This window comes from Chelmon rostratus, chromosome 16 (assembly GCF_017976325.1).
Source record: "Chelmon rostratus isolate fCheRos1 chromosome 16, fCheRos1.pri, whole genome shotgun sequence".
NCBI lineage: Eukaryota > Metazoa > Chordata > Actinopteri > Chaetodontiformes > Chaetodontidae > Chelmon > Chelmon rostratus.
The window spans coordinates 23263799-23282963 of NC_055673.1; the positions used below are offsets into that span (position 1 = coordinate 23263799).

General features: G+C 40.1%; 1 protein-coding gene across 5 annotated transcripts in view; it reads right to left on the minus strand.

The window, feature by feature from the left end:
- The window catches only part of phf14 (PHD finger protein 14), a 78724-nt gene extending 62459 nt beyond the window's left edge, over positions 1–16265 (minus strand). For all 5 annotated transcript variants that reach the window (XR_006007534.1, XM_041955410.1, XM_041955409.1 and 2 more), the window contains exons 1-6: positions 16183–16265; positions 12014–12124; positions 10218–10975; positions 8855–8987; positions 1209–1368; positions 274–385 (exon numbers count right to left, since the gene is read on the minus strand). Coding sequence is in view for 4 of the 5 variants with exons in the window: in XM_041955410.1 (XP_041811344.1) it covers positions 274–385; positions 1209–1368; positions 8855–8987; positions 10218–10975; positions 12014–12124; position 16183 (1275 nt within the window). In the remaining variant the exon portion in view is untranslated. The remainder of the gene's footprint in view (positions 1–273; positions 386–1208; positions 1369–8854; positions 8988–10217; positions 10976–12013; positions 12125–16182) is intronic.
- Positions 16266–19165: the final 2900 nt, after the last annotated feature.

Genomic DNA, 19165 nt, shown 5'->3' on the forward strand with positions numbered 1-19165 from the left:
TGCCAGGATGTTCTGAAATCAATCTTTGAAAATTTTGAAATGTTTAAATGTTGTCCATAGAAGTGAGCATCCTAAATTTCCTTCAGAAAAATAAGCATTTTCTAGTGGACAATAATTAAGCAGGAATGATGATGTAACATAACCAATATATTTGAACAGATGACCATACACTAATCAAAAAGTAGCTCCTGCAGGATGCTAAGATGTCAGTAAAACCTAAATCAAGATGAATCCAACCTACCTAAATTGGTAAAAAAAGAAAAGAATACTTGCCTTGGCCCCGTATTTTGAATAGTTCATCTCTGTGAGCGTCACTGGTCGTAGTTTATCGATGTCTCCAAATGCTACTCCAGGAACGTAAAGTGCACAAACCACATGCACCCATCTGAAAGCAAAGAGAAAGAAAATCAGATCGGCTGATAAACTGGTTTGTCGAAGAGAAGCAGAACAAACTAAAGCACACCAGTATATAAAATCCTGACCTGAAAATGCTTCAAGATGAAAGGCACTTTTAAAAAGGTGACATTTTAAAATTTATTGATTTCTGGTCACTGATTTCAAGGAATACCATCAAACTGATTAAAATCTATGGCTGCGGTTATTTTTGCATTTAGTCTAGTGAATTACTGCAGACAATAAGATGCTTAATATCATGAAATTGGCTGCTCAGACACTTCAAAAAGAAATGGATTCATAGATTTATGAAGCCCCAGACTCTAGCTACAGTTTGGTGTGACACAATTTCAAATGCGGACTTTAGGGAAGAGAATCCGAAGTCCAATATAAAGATATCCATCTCTAGCAAGCAACAGCTTCACAGTTTAATTTGCTGTGTTTTTCATGCTCTAGTGAAGTAGTAAATTCGGGTGCAGCCTGGCTGAGGAGCACTATCAGCGATAACGTGGCTGAAGTCTCCACGCTTCACATAACACACTCTTTTCTCTCACTCCTTTTCTTCCTCTATCTCTTCTCTTCCCTCCATCCCCTTCTCTCACTCCTCTGCCAGTTCTCTCTCTCTCCTCCTTAATCCAACTTCGTCTTCTTTCCACAACTGAATATATGTACAATTTAGCCTGTACATATATTGCCTTCAGCATTTAACCAGCTAAGGTCATTAGCTAAGGCGTTATTTGTTTCTGAACACGTTCCACTCGCTGCCTCTAGTAAATGGCAACTGACCACCGGGTCAATGTGCTACTGTGTCCCACCTCCCAGCGTCCGTCTCTTTGAAGATGCCATCCTGGTTGGGGCACAGCTCACAGCTGGGAGTCACTCCATTCTTACAGGCGTCACAGAACCAAGGCTCTGTTGAATTCTCTGAGGCAGAGCTCATGATCGAGTCACTCTCACCGTCCACACCGTAACATCCTGGAAACACAGAAAAGGATTGTAAAAACAACTACATTTTTAAAGACAACAGCAATCTTATCGTCCATGTGACTGCTCCTCATAAAGGGTCTGTCACTACCCTACAACAATCAGAGGAAATATATGCTAATGAGCTGACTGTCCGTACTTTCAGTGGCTACACCCCTCAAAATCTATTTTTTGGAAGTTTCAAAATACAACTCTACTCTGTAAAGGTTAGCAACACGTCCTTCCAAAAATGTTTTATCCTTTTCAAAATAATATTGGAATCTTTCCATTTTTTTACGACAGCATTTAAATGTAATTTGCAGTAATTTAATTGCACTTTCTTTAAATTGCAGGATTTTGGATTAAAAAAAAGAACGGGCCAATCTAAAGCAGCGAGGCCAAGATAGCCTAACTATTTAGTCCCCAGAATGAGTATCAAGACAGCTCATAATGCAACTTGATAGCAAACACAGCATTTGCCATCGTCAGAAAGTTCAGCTGCAGGTTTTCCTCTTTGTGGAAGTCATTCCAGATGAATTCACATTCAAGAAACATTAGGCTGTCTTGATTGATGTCATTCTTCAACTGGATGACACAATCCATTAATCATCAACACTGAATGGGAAGAGATGAGTGCATGGACTTACATCTTGCTCTGCCATAGATTTGTTTGCCCTTCACTGCTAACAGAAATAACAACACAAAGCAATAAGAAGGATGCTGTTGTCACTGCAGAGCTTTTCTTGGATAGTTACTACAAAACTTAGTGACAAAACTGAGACCAATGAACCTCAGAGACATACAGTTCTAGCATTGTTATACTATTTATCATGTATTTAACTGACTCAAAATCAGTGGACACTGTACAACAGTGTCAACATGGCTGACTGTACTGTTGTTATTCTAACACTGGGAACCAAGTAGAAGGCAAAAAGTAAGAAACAGCCCTGATCTGCTTATGGTCCAAAGCTGTCAATCTACTGTGACATTGCAGCAACACAAATTGAACATTTGATAAAAAAAAATAAATAAATAAAAAATGAAGCACGAAGAAGCCAAGCGAAAGAATTTTAATGTTGTCCTCTTAATTTTCTGAGGTTGCCTAAACAATTACTTGGCTGATGTGGTTTCTATGGCAGCTATTACACCAGGCAGACGTGCTCTTCACTACCAATGAGGGCAGCAATCAGTACTCTGCCTCCGTTGAGGAGATAACACGCTAACTCCTAATTCAGTCAACCAGCCTTCAGGCTTTTTGAGGAATGGGAAAGACTCGCAAATCAAAAGCTCAATGTTCTGCATGCCCGTCACTGAGTGCCACACTGGGGAGTTGGGCAGCACATCGAAAGCAAACACTGGGGCAGATGGAGCTGTTTATTCAGCTCAACACTTTGTTTGGTAGATGCATGTCCTTTTCTGATTGAGAGACCATTTGCTGTGTGTCACAGTGAATCACTAATTTTGAACTCTGCTCTTCAGAGGCTGGTGGGGTATATCCACTTTTTACAGGCCACTGTTTTTTTTCTTCGAGATCAACTCAAAGGCAGGACACACCAATCAAGCTGCTGATTATTCCACTGGGGCAATTAAGTCACAGCTGGACTTCATTCTGACCTTCAAAATGGAAGAACTACTTAGGATCTAACAAAGCGAAATTGTGAACAGAACTACTGCACATTTCTACCTCCATTTCCTCCACAGTACAGTGTGTGGCAAGGGCAGGAGGCTAAGTCGTGCTAGCTCCAATATAGCTCCACTCAACGTTTATTTTCTTAAAGAAAGGTATTACCGGAATACCTCTGGCAACAGTTGAGCGCTTCATCTTCACTGATTGGGCTTTGAACCGTGGAACTGGGGGTTGTGAATGACCACCATGCTGGTTTAACCGACTTATGGCTGAACCATGGCACAAATCTTCGGTGTTCCTTTTGAACTGAGATACAAAGCTCAGACCGTTAAGCCACGGGTTGCTGGCTAATATGAGCTAAGCTGACAAAAAGTGATGACTACAGGATAGCTTCATAATCCCTGAGGGAAAGATTATCCTTGTCAGAAATGACGAGCTTGGCAGGAAAAAAAAAGGGGGGGGGGGGGGGGGGGGCGCGGCAAGGTAGAGTTGACTGAACCAAAATAAGTACTTTTAACTGTATTGAGATGTAATAGAAAGAAATGTTTTCTTGCCATCAACAAAGGCTGCTGGATGCATCGAGCGATGAGAATATAAAATCGCGTGTGTATGAAAAAATAGGATCCAAGTTAATGCACAGGGGTTCCCGTGGGTTGTTTTTCCATGGGATGAAAAGTTATAAGAACCGCAAATAAATGTACCAGCCATCTGTTATTCTGACAGCACACTGACGGCCCACAACTTGGCAGCGGTCTCCTACTAATCATCTATGTATAACCATCTACATACCAAACTATACAAATGAGCGACAAATTAAAAGAAAAATGTGAATGAGTGGAGAAACATAATGAATAGAGATGCTTCATACAGGTCACTGAATGGTTTGATGAGTATGAAAATGATGTCAGTCATGTGCTACAGCCTTCATAGTCACCAGATCTCAACCGAACTGAGCACCTACAGGAGATTTTAGAGAAACATGTTCGAAACCACCCTCGACCCCCGTCATCAAAACACCAGATGGGGGAATATCTTTCATCTTTATCATCCCTTCAGTAGAGTTTCACACACTTGGAGACTGTATGACACGGAGCACTGAAGCTTTTCCTAAGGCTTGTGGTGGAACAACATCTTAATAACACACAGACATCAGCTACTACCACTCAGCTATATTACTTTGACTCAACCCCACATACACTGTCCTGCTGCAAGAAATTCTCATCAAAGCACCAAATATTGAAAAAAACACTATTTGAGTAATATCTGTAGTAACTGACAGTGACCAGCTGTCATAGGAAAATACCGAGACCTAAAAAAAAACACTATACATTTGTGAGAAGTTTTTGAGGTATTTGGGCCTTGGGGCTGAATTCTACAGACAAGCAGGGGAAGTTAAGAGTATTGAGAGATACTAAGAAATAAAATCAGACGTATCCATTTCTTGGTGTTAAATAGAACAAATAAGGTGACAGCATAAATAAGTTAGGCACATTTGGGGAAATAACAACATTTACAGTGCCTGTAGCTTAATTTCACTCACATTTGTATAAAAAATTCAATATCACTTTGACATCAATGAATCAGGAAAGGATGACAGTTTGAAAATGATATACTATTAATATAGTGTATATTAATTTAATTGATATTAATTATCAATTATATGTCTTTATATATCTAAAGTAACATATAATTGATAAGTAGAAACAAAATAAGGGACTTGGATGTACTAACTACTAACTAAAAGGAAACCAGCAGAGCTCAACACATAAATACAGTATGCAAAAAAAATTCCCTTCTTTTGCATTTACAGTCAAAGGCAAATAAAAGCAAAGGGAGAACTTGTGGTCCGGTAATGATGTCTCCCTGTATGACTGGCAAGAGTCTGATAATCAAAAGGCAGGATGGTAAGAACAGGACTCCTCTATGTGCTCTGTGTAGATTCTTGCTTTGTGGACTTCTGCCCACTCCAGCGTTTGATCTCCCACCCGGGTCTTGAGTGCCTACCTTTCATGTCAGCTTCTCTTCTCGTCTGAGAGGGAGTGATGGTGTCCGGAGAGTGGTGTGAATGCAAGAACAAAGAAACCGTGAAGTCGAGCCAGTATTGCTATACTGGCTCGTATGAGGACTAGATATTGACGGCTCATCTCTCATCTATGCCTCAAAGTCCTTCCTTGTTTGACCTTGTCTTAACCTTGAACAAGGTACTTTGTGATCTCTAAAATGAGCCAACATGTTACAAGTACATCTTTTCAGTAGAGGTGCATGATATCGTCTCCGGCTTGAGAACTATCACTCATCCAGCACGCAAGTACACAAATACCCAAATTAAGCTGTCAATATACTGCTAATGTAGGACAGCATTATTTTACTGAATATTTTTTCTTGATCTATTAATCACTGAGTCGACACACTGTCAGAAAATAGTAAATAATGCACATAACAATGTTTCAGATCCCAAGGTGAGGTCTCATTCTTTGGGTTTTAATATATTATTTTCATCAGCTAGAGAGTTCCATCGTGAGCACAGCATACTGAGTGAATACAGTGCTATTTCCCAGTAACAGCATACACTGCAAAAAAAAAAAAAATAGGGCCCAAATTTCAGCCCTGAGGCACACCAAACCAAATTTTGGCCAATAAATGGAGGTAGTTTTCTTTGAAAATACAGACTTGTCTATTTTCAAAGTACAATTTCAGGGATTCAAAGTGTCTCAGTGTGTCAGTGACAATGTAATGGTCAATTACATCAGATTTCCATAATCTTAAAACAACAGCTGACTGCTTTCTATTTCAAGTCACGTCAGCTCAACACCCCTTCCTGATGTCCTGTGTCCAACGAACAGCATCAGAACAACACTGACTTTTAGCACAGGTTTCCCATACACTGATCTATTTGTGGTTGCCCGCCACAATTTCAACATCTGTCACATATTGATTGATTATGATTTCTAGAGAGAGAACACCATCACTGATTGTGGTGTGCCCTCTCCTGTTTAATGTAGGCATACCTGTAGGCCATTGTTTTGTAAAAACTTGTAAGTGCACCTGATTGTGCCAATGTCATATGGTATCATGTTGGTTTAGATTGTTTAGACCGGATATGTCATAAATAAGCAACTGGACTTGCTTGAGGTTCTAGAAGATGTTCTGCCTTTCATCCAAGAGTCTTTTTCAGTTCTACCTGACTGGTGGGGAGTCCAAGGCATTTCTCTTCTTGCAGGATCATTGACCCAGCTGGCCATCATCTTATGAGACCAACAAAATCTAATCAGTTCATATTTGAGTCCAAGTGAACGTTACTGATTTGATAATGCAATGGATGAGAGGTCAAAGTAACCTTGACCTTTAATGTGCTCACTTAATCCTGACGTTCAGGTGAATCTGTGTGCCAAATTTTCTGAATTTTTTTCTCGGCATTCCTGACATATAGCATTCATTAGATTGGGACAAATAGGAGGGCAACCCCGAATCATAAAACCTCTGTCAATGAATGTCACTGGTGCAGAGGCATAAAACACACACTGTATATTACTGTCTACCCAAGCATATTCCTACCATTCCATGTATTAACATGCATACTGACAAAGTTAATTTCTGATACTCTACGGCCACATCAACAATTGTGCTCATGGGAGGACAGGACATGCTGCCAGTTCCAGGTCAAACTAGCCTGCCTCAGCATAACCACTTGGCAAAATAAATGCTTGGAACAACTCAATTCAATACCTTAGATCACAGTGCAGTATTGCCCTCAGCCCTACCCCTAACTGGAATTTTCCTGGGGTGACACTACCAGGAGCTTTTGCCCCTGACAACACATCAGGTACACAAACCCGCAAAGAAACGCCATCCATGTCCTTGGAGAGGAAGATAGGAAGTGGCCACAAGTGCTGCCACTGCCTCCTCCCTCTCAAGCCTCCACTGCAAACCACTTAGTCTCCCTTCTGTGTCTTTTCAGGGAGATTAAACATGTCTCAAAGGAAGTAAATATCAACCAACCAAAGGAACAAGATAAATTTAAAGACCTGCTTCTAATATCTCATGTCTGCTGTGGAGAATTGGTGATTAGGAGTGAGTGTGTGTGTGTGTGAGCAGGAGCGCGTGCACATGTCATAAGAGAGTGCGTGAGTTACACTGTCTGAGATAATATAACAAGACCTGCTTGCACTTCAAAGGTGGTCGCTGATTCGAGGCGAAACGCTGATACATTTCAGCCAATCACGGTGACACTGGACTGTGTCAGTGCAGCGTAAGCTGTGAGTTTGTGTGATGTTATGTGTGATCACAGGCATATGTGAGCTTGGTAGCTGACTATGAAGCCCAATCAATGTCTTTTAACTGTCAGTGTTTTGAGTCATACAGTGTTATTTTATGATGAAATCTATAAAGCACTTTGAACTGCCACTGTTTATGAAAGGGGTCATCAACTACATTTGTACAAGGGCCAGAATTTTTCTAACCAGACACATAAGGAACGAACATAAAAAAAAAAGAAATACATATATTTATGCATAATTAGCCTACTTTGTACTATATTTTCACTTTCTTACAATTTTTTTAATAACTGTTAGCCCATATGAGTGTTGATACTTAACTAGAAAATCTCAGACCTCTACCAAGGAGGCAGTCAGTGTTCAATACAAAGACCAATGAAGGAGTCTTTATCTCAACAAAAATTCTTCAGGATCCCAGGAAACAAAGAAAAATACTTAGTCTGAGATTCACTACAAAAGTTGCCCAACAAAAATAAACCCAAGTGACAGCTCTTGCAATAGACAAGCTCTGACAAGTACGGAGTTACCCCACGTAGTATGGCTGCTGTTGGTTCCAGAAAAGTGCCAGCCAGACAAGGGCCAGCCTGGGAGCCAGGTATTTTGATGTAGGGTCCAGGAAGCAGAGAGGATGGAGTTGGACAATAATCCTCTTCTGTAGAGAGGGTGAACTATGAAGTATGAACAAAACTGATTTATTGGCTCGTTGCCAGAGGTTGGCAAGCTGACGGACAATCATTCTCAGGATGGACTGGGCCTCTCTCACTGGTGACTAACATTCAATGCATGTATTTTAGGAATTCATTACCATCCTGTACAGGAAGCTTTGGCCAGCTGGATGTGGCCCACAGGCCTCCAGTTGATGATCGCTGTTTTATGGAATGTGCTATATAAATATATTGCCTTACCTTATTTCAATGTGTCAGGGGGGAAAACAATTAGTGGTGACTCAATACAAGTGCAGCCATTTGCAAAACTTCCTTCAAACCCTACTTTCACTCCCCCACACACCTGGCCAATGGTAGGGTAAAATGACCATGATTATTAGACTATCTGCACTGGAAAGTTACAAAAATTGGATTGCACATTTGCCTCTATTCCAACATTGGACAGTGGTGTGACGTAGAAGGCAAGCACTTCATTTGAAGCATAGTGAGGCCTAGAGAACTGACGACAGTCGTATCAGTCTTATTACCTTTTCCACTATGTAAAGTAAATGTAAAGTAGTTTGGAACAAAAAGGTATAGTGCAATCACCTTGTAACATCTAGTGGTAGTAAAATAGATATACAAAGTACAAAATAACTTCTTTCTGGTAGAGTTTGCTGGCAGTGATACACGGCCTGAGAGCACATACTGCCAACTTCAGGGGAAAGCAAGTCCCTGAAGCATCAATGTACTTGCAGAGAAGTTGCTTGGTTAAGTTCAAAATTCACTTTTTAGTACTTTTTTTGTTTTTGACCTGGGATGCTAACGGTCGTTTTTAAGAGTATTATTTTATGAAGCAGTCATGACAATGGACAGTTGCCTTGCTGATTTTGGGCACTTGCAGCTCCTCATATATGTGCACACAAATACATTGGACTAACTCTGCAGCTTACCTTCATGCACGGTCACCCCACAGTTGTCACACTGGATAATCTCATCTGCATCCTCGCTGTTGTCGCCCAGACAGACGCAGCAGATGAGGATGTGCTGAGTGCTCCAAGTCTGGGACCTGTCCAGCAAGGCATCCTGGGAAATCAGGAAACAGAGCCATAGTAAAGCCACTTATCTTATGTTGCCCCCCTCTGATCTGACCACAGATCCAGTAACTGGCAGTTAGTAAATCCCATATACAATGCTCATGGACACTGTGAGTCGGTTACAACAAAGGCAGAAATTCTCCTGCAACTATTGTGATACCATCTAAACCTCTCATTGGATTATATGGTGACTTTGTGACTCATATTGTTGTTTGGTATTACGGAGTGCCACACAAAGTAGCCAAAGTGAGGACCGAATACCTCGTTCATCTCCAGTGCTTTACATAACTAGGACAAGGTGGAAGACTGCACTTGAAAGGAAGAAGAAAACTTTCTTCCTTTAGAGCTACATCTGAAATTCTCTGTTATCTTACATGCCTGAGTATGTGTTTGATTGACAGCTGAGCTGGCAGGGGCACCCAGACACAGCATATGCAAACCCGTGCTGGTAGCTGTAGCTTACAAACATAGTTTTTTATTAGCAGAGCTGTTGAACAAGGATCACACCATTTATTAAATCTGAACGAACATGTATTTTCCTTTTCTTTCCTCTTTCTTCTTTAATTTGAATGCAACACATGTGGTCAAATCCTACACTACACTGTACAGTTACTGCTTCACAGTCTGCCTCACAAGCTAACATTACTGTAAGATGTGAAGTTGCATTTTACAAACTCATCATATGCTTCAGCTTTTTCCATGATTTCTTCACATCAATGGTGCTGAACCCAAAACGCTTCCTGACATTACACAAATGACTGGTTATCATTTTCTATCAGTTGATTAATCGATTAACTGACTGATCACAGCAGCTCTAATAAGGAGATACTAGCTAATAATCAGTTGAGAGCAGCAGTTTTAAGTCTGTGGCTCATTTTGTGTTATGTCTTGGACTACTTTCTGGTTAAATTTAAGATAATAGTAACAGCTAATGATAGACTTTTAACATTAATGCTTTATGGAAAGAAGTTTAAAAGATGTTTTTCATGTATGCAACAAATTTGTTTGCATCGACGGTGAGTGGAAGGCATCCTGACCGGTTAATGCACAGATGGGGTGTACTCATGGAACCAAAAAATACTAAATGCAAATTTCTTGTTTTGAGTATTGATTCTAAAAAGGGAGGACAGCAAATATGTATGTAGTAGCAAAATGAAACAATAATTTAATTTCAGTAGGACTAGAGGTCTTAGACCTGTGAGACTGGAGTTGCACTCACCTCGTTGCCCTTTCCCTGGGACATGCTGTCATTAGTCAGCTCTTCATCAAAAGCACCAGCGCTCTTAGCTTTCTTCTTGGGCTTCTTCACCTCTTTGTCACTATCACTGCTACTGTTGTTGTTGTCATCGCTATTTTCCTTGTTATTATCTTCATCATCCTCATCATCGTCATCATCATCATCATCATCGTCGTCGTCGTCGTTATCATCGTCATCGTCACTGGCACTGCCGCCGTCCTCTTCCTCAGTCCCTCCTTTTTGAGTGGCTGCTTTGCCTTTCTTCTTCCCCGCTGTAGGTCTCCAGTCGTTATCATCCTCACTGTCGTAGTCGTCCATCTCGTTCAGCTCCTCCATGGTGGTGAAGTCCAGAAGCGGCCGGTTCCTGCGGAAATTCCATTTCTTGGGCTCAGCCTGAGACTCCTCTGTGTTCACGCTGCCGGACCCTGACCCTGACCCTGACAATGAGGTAGACTCAGTGCCAGCAGCTGCAGCAGGTTCAGGCTCAGATGTCTTCTTGCTCTTGCGTCTGCTTTTGGGTGGGGTGACGGCGGGGGTGTCTTTGGTGGAGCTGTCTGAAGAAGGCTGCTGTTTGGTCTTCTCTTCATCTTCCGTTAAGTTGTCCTCAGCAGCCAGGTCTTTGGCCTCCTCTTCATCTATACCATCGTCTGCAGAGGCAGCATTGTCCGAGTCACTTTCCGAACCTGCAGCACTCGCTTTAGATCCTTCCTCGTCACTGCCATTGCCTGTGCCATCTGATCCTATCAGAACACAAAGCAATGAAGACAGAATCAAAACAGTGCACAATGGGGTCCTTCTGACACACACACACACACACACGCACGCAGGCACAGTATAAATATGTATGTAATACACCGTTTTTTGTTACTAAATTCTGTGTTACAGTGTTATTGAGTGGAGCTTCTTCACTCATAAAAAGTCTTTGGCTGAGTACACAAAGTGGCTTGCAGAGCTCACAAAGACCCAACAAAAGCCAAGTTCTATTTTGACCTGCCATTAAGTTACTCAAGAAATGAAAGTTAGTTAGTGATAGCTGATATGAACTGTGAAAGTGATGGTCAGCCCCAGCTAAGAGTGAGAAGCTGTAACATATTAGAGTTGGTAAATACATGCATTTTTCCAACCTCACTGCCAGAACTAATTCACTCACAACTTTGCACTTTTCACATTCGTTCCGCTTGCATATGAATGCCTAATGAAGAGATTGAGAATACTAATCATTCCAATCATTGACAGGTGGATTTGACAAAATTGTATCAACTACTGCTCAACTATTTTGATTTTGATTTTTCAAGCAAAAATCCAAAAGATTCTATAGTTCCAGCTACAGAATTTGCTTACTTTTTTTTTTTTTTTTTTTCTCTATTCCAAATGAATATCTTTAGATGTTGGGCTTTAGAAAAGTGTGATGGGCATTTTTCACTACTGAGAGAGACTTTAGATGTCATGCGATTAATTGATAAATGGTAAAAATAACAGGCAGAATAATCTATAATGAAAATAATCTTCGGTTCTAGCCCTACAGCGGTTGTACCCAACCCTTGAGGATCCGCTCCAAAGGGGTCCAAAGATAAATTTGAGGAGCTCACAAGATTGGAAGATGGGAAGCATTGTTTTTTATACCTAGTAGGGGTTGTACACAAAAAGGGAACTTTTCAGATCAACAACAAAAGGAAGATCCACAAAGGTAGGATCCTTTGTGGATCTTCCTTTTATTGTTTAATTGGGATGTAAGATAATTTGGTTTAAGGCTGCTGTGTTATAGAGACTGTGCTTACCTGAGGCATCTCCCACTTCAAAGTCACTGTCATCTGAGCTGTCATAATCCAAGGCATCTAAGAGAGAGGCAGCAAGTGGCTTGACCTGCCGGCGCTTCAAACTGCGGTCCACTAAAAAAGGAGAGTTGCAGAGAACAAAACACAAAAAAACATAATTTGAGTAAACAATTATGGTCATAAATCAAGATAACAAATTTGGATTTAGGAGTGTAGTGACAAGCAGCACAAAACTATGGAAAACTACCTACACAAAGCAGGTAATCAGAGAAATCCTGTTACTCTGTATCATGTAAAACCTGTAATTAAACTGTTGCCTAAAGGCGATTACTCCCACTCACTGATGCTATAATCAGACCTAGCCTCAATGAATCGGACTGATGATAAGACTGTGCAAAGAAAATCAATGAAAATTCTGTCATCCTCTATACATATATGTATACAGTGCCTTATCAGAAACTGAAATTATGTCCAAATTTAGACTAAAAGTATTAGGTTTGGGCTCAGGCTGCCGTGTTGAGTGACAGTTTCTTTAGATGGAAATCATTACAGAACTACAAGTAAATCAAACTGATCCACGCACAAACCCTAAATGACCATGTTATAAATACTGACTCAATAATAACAGGAAATGAGGAAACGCTATTATAACTTTTCATGAATCTGCAATAAGGAAAACATCAGAGATAGTATAAAAATACAAAAACTTGTAATAACCAAATAAAATAAAATAAATGACGATTGATAAAACGTAATAGATATAATAAAGTCACTATAAATAATGTGAGTACAACCATAAGTTTAATGTGGGGTATTAAAAGGAAAATAAATATAAAAAATAAGAGAATAAAATAGTACAACCACGACCAGGAGATGTGATGTAGTAAAATCAGACATAAAAAGTATATGTATATATGCAGTATAAGTACATGGATTTAAAGCACCATGCTCAACAAGTAGACAATGATATGCAACTCCAACCCCAGATATATGCTTGACTTAAGGGTCTAAGGGGAGTCATATGTTTTCATTTATACTTCAGCCTCAGATTTCACCTACTGATGGCACCCCCCAACACGGAAAGATGTATCATACTTGATCAAGCAGTATCATGCTTTAATCGTAATTCCCACATCACTTTTCCACAACTGTGGACTGCTGAGTCTTTCTTAAACGTCCCTAAAATTGTTTGCACTTTCAACAACTTCTATACCTGCATCAGAAATTTGTAGGAGAAAACACAAACAGCTAATCACAGTTCTTACAGTCCCCCACATACTATCTCTGTAACTGCCAAATATGTATAGCATCATTTTAAGGAGGCTACCATCAGTAACAATGAGGGCTTAAGGGGCTACATATATCTATCTACTGCAACGTCACATGGTTATTTACTATCTACCCCTGTTGAAATTGTGTTTTTTGTTTGAACAGGAAAGGGCACAATCATAGTCGTCAAGAAGACATACTCCTGTCACCCTTTGCATGCAAGCCAAGCACTGCTGAAAATAAACCCAACAAGAAAATGAATGAATGAACATGCCGATAACTAAAAAGAGATTGAGGATGCTCTATCGACTTTTAGAGCTGATGTGCGGCAGCATTTCGGTTTTCCTGTTTCAAGGACTGACATTGGCAAAAAAGACACTGACAAACGCAAAACAACTTGCAAATAGCCTACTGCTGATCAACTACACTACTGGAAATACATCATACATGAGAGGTCATTGGCACATTGCCACCCAGTCACAACAACAAAGCTTCAGCCAGACCAAAGAAGATTTTTTAGCCCCTCTTCCACATGACAGTCCGAGAGTTGGAGAAATAACAAGATGCATCAGTGAATATATAGCCAAACACTTAAGGCTGTTTTCTGTGGTCGACAACGATGGATTTCAGAGGTTAGTAAACACGTTGGAACCAAAGTATACAATTCCACCAAGGCCACACTTAAGTCGCACAGTGATACCAGCTCTGTACCAAGAGACAAAGGCTAAAGTGACACAGAGCCTCACAGAAGCAGAGTGCACCTGAATAACCACAGATGGGCGGACTTCATGAGCTACTCTGAGCTAGATCACAGTCTCAGCTCATGTTATGACCAGTTAATGGGAAATGAAAAGTTTGTCCTACAGATGTGGCCTCTTTTCCAATCACACACTGGACTCAAGGTAGCTGAGGTTTTGAAATCTGCTGTTTTGGAGTGGGAGCTCAGCATGAAGAAAAACAACAGTCATCACCGTCTTGCTGTTGTTACAGACAATGCACAAAATATGGAAGTAGTGGTGAGAGAGGCTGGACCGTCCCCACACATGAAGCACTTTGCACACAATTTAAACCTTGCTCCATAAGTGAGTTTGAACGTAGGACGCGCAAGCCATCTGCTTGGACGAAAGAGGCATCTAGCAGCGTTTTTTTCAACGTTCAACTGCCACAGCTCTGCTGACACCAAACAGAGAGTGTGCCAGTGCATAAAGTGATCATGGATGTGGTCAACTGATGGAACAGCTCTTTACTTTCTCTCTCATGTTCTAGAGAAAGCTCGCCAATTCTCTTCACACATCACAGTAAGGTGCTGCCTTTAATCTTTATTTTCTCTTACTGTGCTTCTTGTTAAGCATCAATTCTCAAAGGCAAATTCCTTATATATGAAAACCTAATTGGCAATAAACCTGACTTTGATTCTGAGGTACCAGTTGCAATATGCCAGATGAACTGCAGCAGCACAACACCTGTCAAACTGGCATATCACTAACTACCAGAATATGACACTAAAACAAGGGTGACACACCATCAGTATGTGTCGGTGGAAAACAGCACCTACCAGTCTAACACAAATGGCATGCCATTTACGCACAAGTGGCCCACAGCAGCAACACTCCATAATCGGTAGTGGCATTTGTCAGTAAGAGTCAGAATATGGCGATGGGATGTAGTATGTGCTACTGGAAAATGATGAAGTGCCATATGCCAGTGGAACAGCAGCAGCACACCAATAGTGAAGAGTGGCATGGCACTAACGTATGCCGCTAAAACAAGAGCGTCATAGCAGCAGACACATTTTGATCTCAGCATCACTTCAATTTTCTTTAATCTTTTGCTTTACCATTGCAGTAAACTTGGGTAGTCTGCTACCAAAATCTCACTGTAAACTGAAGAGCACTTCTTTAGAGCCACTAAGATGAGTTTAATGAACACAAAGTTGTGTGTTGGGATTTTAGAAGAAACCGTGGGCTTTAAGATTTTCCTTAATAGCATAATGTATACAGCTTTTCCGTTTGTTCACAAAGAGCTAGTAGAGGTAACTATTGCTCTGCTAAGTAACGCCCAGAGCAGCTCTCTTTGCATCTGTCCTCGTTTTGGATTTAAGTTTTATTTACCCTTCTCCTTGTAGAAAAGGCCTCACGATTGCTGTCTGTTTACATTTTGCAAATCTTTTCACAGCCACTGTAGCTAAATTATGCTAAGCTGCGACAACAGAAACGTGAAACACGTCTGTTTTTAAGCATCTGCTTTAATAGTATGTACCCTGATGCTGACACGGGGAAAATGTGAGAGACATGAACGCTCCTCACCTGCATGCTGCGTTTGATAGTAGCAAGCGGTTAGCAAACAAAGAGAACCGCTGCGCCTTTGCAGCTAACGTGAGTTAGAGTGGTAACGTTAGCAAACTATTGCTTTTTCGGTCAACAGTGAAATACACCGACTCTCTGCAACCCGACCGAGTTTCGGTGTGCGCAGTAATTCCGTCAAATAACCTCGCATTTACTGTAGCTGTGTCCTCACCTCACATCCTTTCTACCGAGCTAGGTTATAGCTACCATTAGCTAGTCTTTCACGTCAAATTACGGCATTAGTACGAAAATCCTTAGGTCCGCTCCACCCAGGTATAAATATGAAAAGACCATTAAAGGGTAAGATTCCGATTAGACTGACAATAATAGACCGAGCATAGTACCAAACTTCACATACAACAAACCAGAATTAGCATTGTTAGCAACACCAAGTGCTATACTAGAGAGCGTAGCTAGGCTATCTTAGCCGACTAGCTGCTAATTAGTAGCTGTTCAAGCCAGCAAATAATGTTGTTTGATCGGCGTGCCGGAAAATCCAGTTTAACAAAATCGTGCTGAATCTCAGTGGAAAGTCACAACGTGGAAAGTAGCACTCACTCTGTAGTTCGTGTTTACTACAAGGAACGAGGCAGGTCTCCTCTTAGCAGCATGTTATGTGGACAATGGAAACTAGAGGTGACGTAAAGACGACTGGATGTTGTTGCCATGGGGATAATTAAGCTTGAAGCTACAGGATACCTAATTAACCGATAAATTAATAAAAAAAAAGAGAACTAAATAAATAGACATACTGTTGCGTATTATTTAATCATTTAGTTATGTTATTTGTTTTATAAATGAAATGCATTGGAATGGTATAAACATTTATTTTTATTTTTGAAATCATATGTACAGCATCAGCATTTAGAAGACAGACCTTACTTTTTATATCAGACTAACAGCTGAACCCAGAACACTGTCACAAGCATCACAAATAAATCTATGACATACAATGAAAAGAGAATCAAAATATTTGTGGTTCCCTAAAGTGCTTATTATTTGTAAGACCATCTCTTAACTGTTGTTACTTCACTTTACAACTGGTATTATGGACATTGAAACACAAGCACTGCAAAGTCAAAGGGGAAAACAAAAAAAAACAACAGTAAGTGTCTCAGTCATGTGATATTCCACTTTGAGCCTTCAGAACAGCTTTGGTGCTTCTTGTCATAGCGTGTGTGAAACTCTGCTTGAGGAATGAAAAGCTCTCTTAATGTGAGGAAAATATCAGTTTGTAACAGGACAAGAGCGATGCAACTTAAGATACTGCATAGAGCACATGTAGCTCCAAACCGCCTCTCCAAATATTGAAAGGAGGTTTCCCCATTTTGTCTTAATTATAGGACAGGAATTGATGATCTTGCTCACTGTTTTTGGTTTTGTGTAAAGATACAAAAATATTGGAATGATGTCTTATTCGAAATGCGAAAAGGTTCTGAAGAAGGAATTTGAATTCAACCCGGTTTCCCTCCTTCTAGGTCTTCTCAGTAACTGTGTAACTGATATATATCAGAAGAAACTGTATAATAAAATGACATTTTGTGCTAGGAAAAACATTCTTTAGCACTGGATCTCAGATAAAGCCCCCTCAGTTGTGGGATGGCATCGGACAACAACTGAATATATACCTCTGGACTTTTTGACCTGCCTGCTGCACTACAAAATTAATGTTTTTGAAAGAGTATGGAAACCATTTCTTGACTATATTAATGTAAATATTTCTGCCATAATGACGAGAGCATTTGTATGAAGGAAAGAAAAATCTTATTTTCCTCTAGCTCTCATTATATTTTACACTTCATATTATACTGTATAATTTACCTTTACTTTAGGTTGTTACCCCCAGCTTGTTTTTGTGTTTGTTTATATTTGGGTTTGTCTTTTGTGTTTATTGATAAAAAAATATTAAACACATAAAAAAAGAAAGAAAAGCTCTCTTTCGAAGTATTCCTTTATATTTGGATGATGATGGTGCTGAGCACATCTTGCATATGGCTCCATATTCTTCCAAAATTGCTGAGGATATGAAAACTCAGATACTCTGCAAGCCAAATCACAGCAAGGATACTAGTGTGACCAGTGCCATGTGAATAGACTCACTGATTGTGTAAGTAGAAGGGCCAAACAGCCGAACAACTACATATGATTACATTTGAGCAATCAATATGTGCTGTCAGCACATTAAAATCACATTCCCTGAAATCAAATGCATAACATGTCCAGGCTTCTGGGACATTCCTGCTGATAGAGCCAGCTAGTTATTTCGTGATCTATTACTTGAGGGAAAAATTGTGCCATGCAGAAATGGACAAAAGGAGTAAAAGAAAAGAGTAAAGACCTAAGCTGTGCAAAAAGCAGAGAGACAAAAATGAATACATAATAACAGAAATGAGAGTGCATAGCCAAATAAATCGGTTTAGGTTTGGCTGTGGAATAACATAGAGTTGTGGTTCCTGTTTTCAACTGTGTTCATACAAACAAACACAAAACTGGTTTAGACTGAATTCTCTTGAGTGCTGAAAATGACCCGAATTATTTTCCCTTCTGAATCCTATTTTGTCTGTTTGTTCTCTGCAAATGTTGTTCTTGAAAATATTGCTGTATTTAGACTTACTTTTGGATTTAGGAGGAAATAGTAAAGTTCCTTTAAAATGGTGCAGTTGTATTAAAATGAACTGTGGCTCATATTCAGAATGAGCTTTGTTCCTAGTGTCCTCCTTTGACTTTGCCAGTTTAGCAAATAAGAGACGATTAAAATAAATGAGCCTAGATTGATCCTGATACATGGTAAGGGGAAGACTGATGGGGTAGGCAAGCAAAAGGGATGATTACAACTGTCCTTGCTTGATGACAAATGGCCCTGTATTGTGCTGGAAAGAGGTAGTTTTTTATCACCTTGCATCAAAACACTTTGGGGATATCACAGTAGCCATCATTGTCATCATCACTATCAGCATTTTCATCGTTTTCTCTCCTGCCCTGCTTTGATCAACATCGAGCCAGTGATGCAGCCAGATAGTGTTGGAGGGAATACGACAAGTGTTGGGTCTGAAAGTGCATTGATAAAGTTAGTGAGGCCAAATGTAAATTTAACAGAATTACACTCACTGAATTATAAGCTTTTTCCAAGCAAACCCGTTCATACAATTCCTGAGCAGTACAATTGGAAATAGAGCAGTAAAGTAAGGCCTACACTTCTAAACATTTGGTAAAATAAGGAAATTGTATTCCACTATGTGGTTTTTGACCTCTACTGACCCTCCTGAGGGTAAAATTAGTGAACGAGCATCATGATGAGAAAGCATATGGATATCAAGAAATGCAACAGTTTAGTTTTTTCTTTCCTTTTTAAATCCAACCATTTGATCAGACTCAGAACAACAGCTCAAAAAAGGAACACTGTGTTTGAATGTATCCGTGTAAACACTGGTAGAGGACTGAAGGGAGTCATTCCGATGTTCCCAGGGTCCTTTGTTCCCCAGATTTACATGGCACTTAAGGGGAACGTGACAAAGGGTCTCATGTTCCCAGGGTGTGAATG